At 48.1% G+C, this 6,422-nt stretch overlaps 1 protein-coding gene across 1 annotated transcript in view; it reads right to left on the bottom strand.

The window, feature by feature from the left end:
- Nucleotides 1-2,275: 2,275 nt before the first annotated feature.
- Nucleotides 2,276-6,422, bottom strand: part of Nfkb1 (nuclear factor kappa B subunit 1) — a 113,624-nt gene continuing 109,477 nt past the window's right edge. Inside the window, exon 25 of the mRNA XM_032897276.1 lies at nucleotides 2,276-3,132. Within this exon, the coding sequence (XP_032753167.1) occupies nucleotides 2,972-3,132 (161 nt within the window). The 3' untranslated portion in view covers nucleotides 2,276-2,971. The remainder of the gene's footprint in view (nucleotides 3,133-6,422) is intronic.

Below are 6,422 nucleotides of genomic sequence, written 5' to 3'. Positions count from 1 at the left end.
TAAAATATTTAACCATCCCTTCATCAATGACAATTTACTTAATCTTACACCGAATCCCTACTAGTGGACTCAATATCATCTTTTTTGTCCCAGTAAAATCATGCCTTGACTCATGAGCCTAGAAGCTAAATATCTGGATATAAACTCAGAAGCACCTTAGCCACAGCCCAGTTGAGCTCTCTTAGCCTCAATTTTCTACATTGTAAGTTTGGAATATTTTGTCATACCACCCCTGATTCAGGTCCCTTTTAAGACTAATTAAGTAAAATAATTCAACATATGCGAAGTCATCCTGGTTCGCTCCCAATACCTGTGCAACTGGACTTCCCTGGGTACCAACCCTGATATGGGCACTGACATACAAGATGTCTATTTGGGGTACCCTGAGCTTGACAACTGTGAGGGAGATGAGCCCAGAACACCTTAGCCTGTCTCCCAGGGATCTGAAGGTCCCAGAGATGGGCAAGGTATTCACTCCCACCGTGGAAATGGGGGAGGTACCTTTTTGTAGTGAACGCAGTTCCTAAAGATGGTAGCTGGTGGGTTTCCGGTTCCTTGGATGGGATCAGTGGTAGATCACTTGCAAGGCATGGGCAAGGCCTTAGGTTTTTGTTTTTTGTTTCTATGTGTAGGATGTGTTGCCTGCAGTGTATCTGTGCATTTACATGCCTGGCGCCCACAGAAGCCAGAAGAAGGTATCAGATGCCCTGGGACTGGAGTTCCACATGGTTGTGAGCTGTGAGGGGTTCCAGGAATTAAACCTAGGGACTGGTCCTCTGGAAGATCAGCCAGTTCCTTAACTGCCAAGCCACTTCCCCACCAGAAGGTCTTGGATTTGATCTTTACACTGCAGACCTTGGTTGCACACCAGAGTCCACCCTAAGGTCTGTTTAAGGCCATTGATCTCCCCTCCTCCTATGTTCTCAACTGTGCATGATTTACATATGTTGAAGTTTAGTTTCTAATTATATGTGTTATTTTCTCGTGATCTCAAACACGTATACGATGTACTGAGATCATATCCACATACCCTATTGCCTTCTCGGTTTCCCACTGCCGCAGAAGCCCGGCTGCTTTTGTGCCTTCATGCTTATGTGCATGAGTGAGTGTAATTAGGGCTGCCTGCATGAGCATGGGTAGGGGGATGGTTCCTGGGGTATAGGCTATGCCATTTGAAGAAAGGACTCACTTCCCTAGCTGTGGGATGATGTCACAGGCGAGGCAGGTACAAGACAGAAGGAGGCTGTCATTGGACGAGAAGGAAGGATGGGCAGGAGAAAAGTTTGAAGGAAGCAGAGGAGATTGGAACAGAGAGGAGGAAGAGACAGGAGGGACAGGGAGAGAAGCAGTGGCAGGACAATATGGCGGGTGACATTAAGATTCCACGCTGTACTTTTACAGGTTGTTACAAATGTTCTTAAGGGATGGATGTGTATCGGGCTTTGTATGTTTAGGTGGGCAAGTATATCTTATGAATTGGGCCAAAGGTTATTGTGTTGTGTGTTCCTTCATGTAGCGATTTAAGTGTATGAAAGTGTGCGGTGGCTGGTCTGGTCTGGGCCGCCACAGAGTTGGGATGTGTGTTTCTGGCATGGAAACCTGCCTTGGGAGCTAGATAGGTAGAGAGATTGCTGCCAGGCTCAGAGAGAGGCCTTCGGCAGTGTGATATGGGATGGAGCAGTCAGGCTTTGCTAACTGAGACTTAAGATATCCAGCAGATATCTTGGGGCACTGAGATGCGGGACCTAAGTGGGGCTAAAAGATACTTTTTTAATTTTTTATATTTTTACAACAGTACCTAGCAACTATTAACAGCCGGTTTCTGTCTCTCTGTCTCTGTCTGTCTGTCTGTCTGTCTCTCTCTCTCTCTGTGTGTGTTTCATCAGTCCCTTCCCATACATGATAAAGAACCATGTATTGTATAGATTTTGTGTAGTCAGCCATGAATGCAACAGCCACATTGTATCCAGAAGAGGACCGTGTAAGCTTTAGTATGTCATACCTCAGAGACACAGGAAGAATGCCCTGGAGAGGAATGGTGTCTGGAATGGAATGCTGACGCCAGGTGTCCAGATGAAAGTGCCTGGGCCAGAACGTGCCAGGCTCGCCCTCAGTCTTGGGGTAGAGCACTTTTGTTTCATAGCTGTCTGTTTGGACATTTCTAGCAGCAAAGGAATGTGTCTAAAGGAGTACGTGGATGTGACAAGCGGGCTGTGGGCTGTTCCCACCGTGACAGGGACTCCTCTGAGAAAGTAGCTGCAGAGACCAGACAAGATGAGGTCAACAGTGTGCTTGTACTTTTATTATAAAAGTAAAATAAAAAATAGCATTTATAAATCCGACATTTCTTCTTTTAAAGTATTTGATTTAGAAAACATATTTACAATAGTAAAATGCAGAAAGGGGGGGGGAAATACTATTATCAGCACTGATTGTAGCAGGTTTTAAATATTGTTAAGTTCATGTGTTTTTTTTTTTAAATCACAGATAAACCACATTAGAAAAAGCCATGTCTTTTTTTTATTGCGCATGAAGTATTACTCACTTAAAAAATATCTTTTTCCTTAATCTTAATTTGAGTGCGTGACTGTACTGTAGATGGCTAGAAAGAACACCAGGTGGGGACTGCGATACCTTAATGACAGCGGGGACCCAGCAGAGGGACAGCAGTGACAACACGAAGCAAGTGTAATCCAATAGCAGCTGGAAAAGCTCAAGCCACCATACCCCAAGCCACACCGAGTGTAGCCGAGTGCAGCCGTGATTGCTAGACACCATCTGTATATGACAACTAAATTTCATTTCAGAACCAAGAAAGGAAGCCAAATTCGGAAGGCCTCGAATGACATCAAGATTGACCCTGCAGGCCGGTGACCTTCCAGCACCTTGGGATGCGTTTTTTGCCTGCTCCTTCGGAACGATATGATGGCCTTTCAGGGCTTTGGTTACAGTGTGGGGAACCGCCAGCAGGCTAAATTTTGCCTTCTATAGGTCCTTCCTGCCCATAATTGTGAGGCATTTTGTTCAGAGATAGCAGTGGGCCGTCTCCAGTGAGGGACTCCGAGAAGCTGAGTTTGCGGAAGGACGTCTCCACACCACTGTCACACACGCTGTCATTATCTCGGAGCTCATCTGAGGAGAAAGCACAGATTCATCAGGGGCTGCGCTAGGCCATGGCGAGGCTTTCGTTCTGCCTGCTGTCCTCGTGCCCTTCAACGGTCAACCTCACACTGTCTAGAATCACCTGCAGGAGGAGGTGCAAATGAGGGACCAGCCAGATGCGACTGCTGTGAGGGCATGTCTGAGGGGACGGTCCTGACAGATCACCGATGTGGGCCACTGTAGACAGCACAGTCCCGAGCTGTGTGAGAAAGCGAGCTCAGCGAGAGCCGCGAGGCTGCCAGCTGCGGTCCTCAATAGTTTCTGACAGAAATCTAGAGAGTGTAGTCACAGCACCATACTAGAACTAGAGCACCTTCCACAGCGGTGAAGCGGGGCTCCCTTCCCAGGCTCTGCTGTGGGCTACTGCACGGAAGGATGTGCCTCCACCCAGCACACATCCCGCCCCGTGCCGTCCATGTTGCTTGGCCGTGTGAAGGGCAGGCGCCGTCGAGTGACGTTAGGCACCGCTGCAGGGTCAGAGCCTGCCAAGAGTATATCTTTCTGTTTGTCGGAATCTGCTCTGAGTTCTCTTGATCCAGAATAAACGCGTTTTCCTTTTTAAAAATAAGGCGTGTTTTCCTAACTGCTCTATTATTTTACTTTCTTACAGCTGGGGAAACTGCTGAACACGAGGCAAAATCAACTCCTCCCAGAAGCAGGAACTAAAAATGGCGCCTCTCTGGGCTGCACGGACTTTTAAATAACACGCAGTGCGGAAAATGGTTTTTCTGGTACAAGACAATGAGGCTGTTTTATTAAAAAAAAAAATGTATCTATACCGAAAGCTTATCCCCAGGGATCTGACCAGAGCAGATTATCTCTGTATAGAGCGACTAAAGAAACAGAAGTCCACCACTGACTAAGCAAAAGGCTTGAATCTCGTCACTGAATCTTAGTGATGAGACTCCATGGCCATGCCTGAGTCCTGTGCCGCTGTCTTTATTTGCTGTTATGTAACGGGGCCTGTGCAGTATTTAGAGGCTTACTCTTTATCACAATGCCCTACAAAGGCATGTGCTAAGTAAAGGCCTGGCTTCCAGCCTGTGACTTTCTTTGGAGGTGATGCAACTCTTTGAAGGTAGAGCCTCAAAGAAGGAAGTTAGGTCATTGAGGGTGTGGCCTTGAAAGAGAGCCGGTGCTCTGGCTCCTCCCCATCTCTCTGCACTTCCAACCCCCTTGACAATGAGTAGGATTCCTCTACCCCATGCTTCCTCCGTGATGAAGGGCTTTGCTCTACCCCAAAGGCAATAGAAATTATAAACTGCGTGCCCAACCAAACCTCTTCTCCTTGTAAGTTGGTCATAACTAGGGAAATGCAATACAATATTTAAGAATTCACTTTGTGTTTGTGGGATGTGTGCACATGTGTGCGTGTGGGGAGAGGTCGACACTGTGTGACTTCCTTGATCCTTCTCCATCTTGTTTTTTGAGACTGGCCAGTGAGCCCCATGGATCCGCCCCTCTCAGTGTCTGTTCCTCCTCCATGCGGACTACTGGGACTACACATGTTTGTCACCCTCCTGGGCTCTCCCAAAGATACAGCAGAGGTCAAAGTTAGGTTCTCACCCTCACTGTGTTCCTAGCTGCTAAGTATTTAGCTTTTGATTATGATAGGAGCCCCATCATGCCACATTGGTGTGGTGCAGAGGACAGATGGAGGGACGGAGGGGACAGAGAGGCTGACTAGGAGCCACTGTGGATTTCAGGCAAGCATTGAGGATGGGCTGAACTGGGCATCTGCCATGAGGTGAGGAAACCTTTTGGGTTGAACCTGAGGCACTGGATGCCAGGAAGATTTTGTCATAGCCTGGCTATGCTTTTGACAGACGTGGCCAGTGTGAGTTTGTGCAAGAGTAAGGAGTTGTGTGCAGATGATAAAATTTATTCGACCATAAAGAAAGATAAAATTTGCAGGGAAATGGATGGAACTGGAGAATACTAATCAAGGAAGCCCAGAGACATAAATACCGTTCTCTCTCACGTGCGGATCCCAGCTTCCAACAGTCACGTATGCGTATTTATGTGGGAGTGAGTGTGGGCAGAGGCCAGAGAACTAGAAGGGGCCTTCAGGGGGTGGGAAACAGGCTTTAAAAGGATGTGAGCGTAGGGAGGGTAACAGAACACATGTGAAAGTAGAGATGGGGAGACAGGGGAGGAAGAGGGTCCAAGTGAGGACACAGGGCAGGGGCAGGGATGGGGGATGGGAGGCGAGGAGTTGTGAGAATAAAACCAGAACTGTATAAAAAGGCTGTAAGGACACCAGTGCACACATATATGAACATGTACACACAGGCCTCATACATGCATAGATATACAGATGTTCTCTGCAGAGGAGGAAGCTTAGGACTGGGCCTGCCTATGCACAGTGGTAAGGAGGAGGCAGCGGGGTGGGTGTGGGTGACAGAATGGGTGTGAGGTGACAAAGCCCTGAGTAGACACTGGCTAGTGAGGGCTATCAGCTATGACTGCTGCAGCCACAGAGGAGCAGGATGAGGGCCAATCAGGCAACTTGGAGGAGAGCCTAGGAGAGGTGGGGACCGAACCGGACACCAGGGGTCAGCAGTGAGGTGGGCAGTGGCTTTCATACTCTTCTGAGAATCCTGAACTCAGCTTAAGGATGTAACAAGGAAGTGATGTCTTATTTTTCTCTACATTTCTGATTTTAAAGATGAGAAGTTATATCCTATCAACTAGGTTATCCACAGCAGGTGGGGAAGGAACGGACAGAACAGGACAAAGAGACAAGAATCGGGTATCCAGGGCCTGCTGAAGGTGGTAGGCAGAATCCCTGGGGCAGACACCACCTTCTGAGCCCTCCCGCCTGGGTACTGGCATGATACAAGATGAGAGACTGCTAGCTGTCCCTGGTTTCGGTGGAGTTTTGTGGCTAGGGTAGAAAGTGAACAAAAAGAAAGGGTGCTGAAGTTTGGACAAAGCACAGACAGAGTGCAAGACATAATTCAGGGTCTGTCCCAGGATCCATTTGTACAGATGTATGTGGGGGAACGACAGGAAGGCTGTTACTGTGGGGAGACAAAGTCAGGGCCATGAGCAGGGCAGGAGCTGAAGGAAGGAGACTGCCAAGGCGGGGAGGAGGTGGAGGACCCAGGGGTGGTGGCCCGGAAGGAAGGGTCATACAGTATGCATATTTTCTGGGTCCTACTCATTGTCCTGTGACCCCTGTGGATCTTTCTTAGAATCTTTCTCTAAATTTAACAGGTATGAGAAGCAGTGTCCATTGTTTCCTGGGATTGTAAGTG

Source organism: Rattus rattus, chromosome 3 (genome assembly GCF_011064425.1).
Source record: "Rattus rattus isolate New Zealand chromosome 3, Rrattus_CSIRO_v1, whole genome shotgun sequence".
In the NCBI taxonomy this organism is placed as follows: Eukaryota; Metazoa; Chordata; class Mammalia; order Rodentia; family Muridae; genus Rattus; species Rattus rattus.
This window is presented reverse-complemented; position numbering and strand designations above follow the sequence as displayed.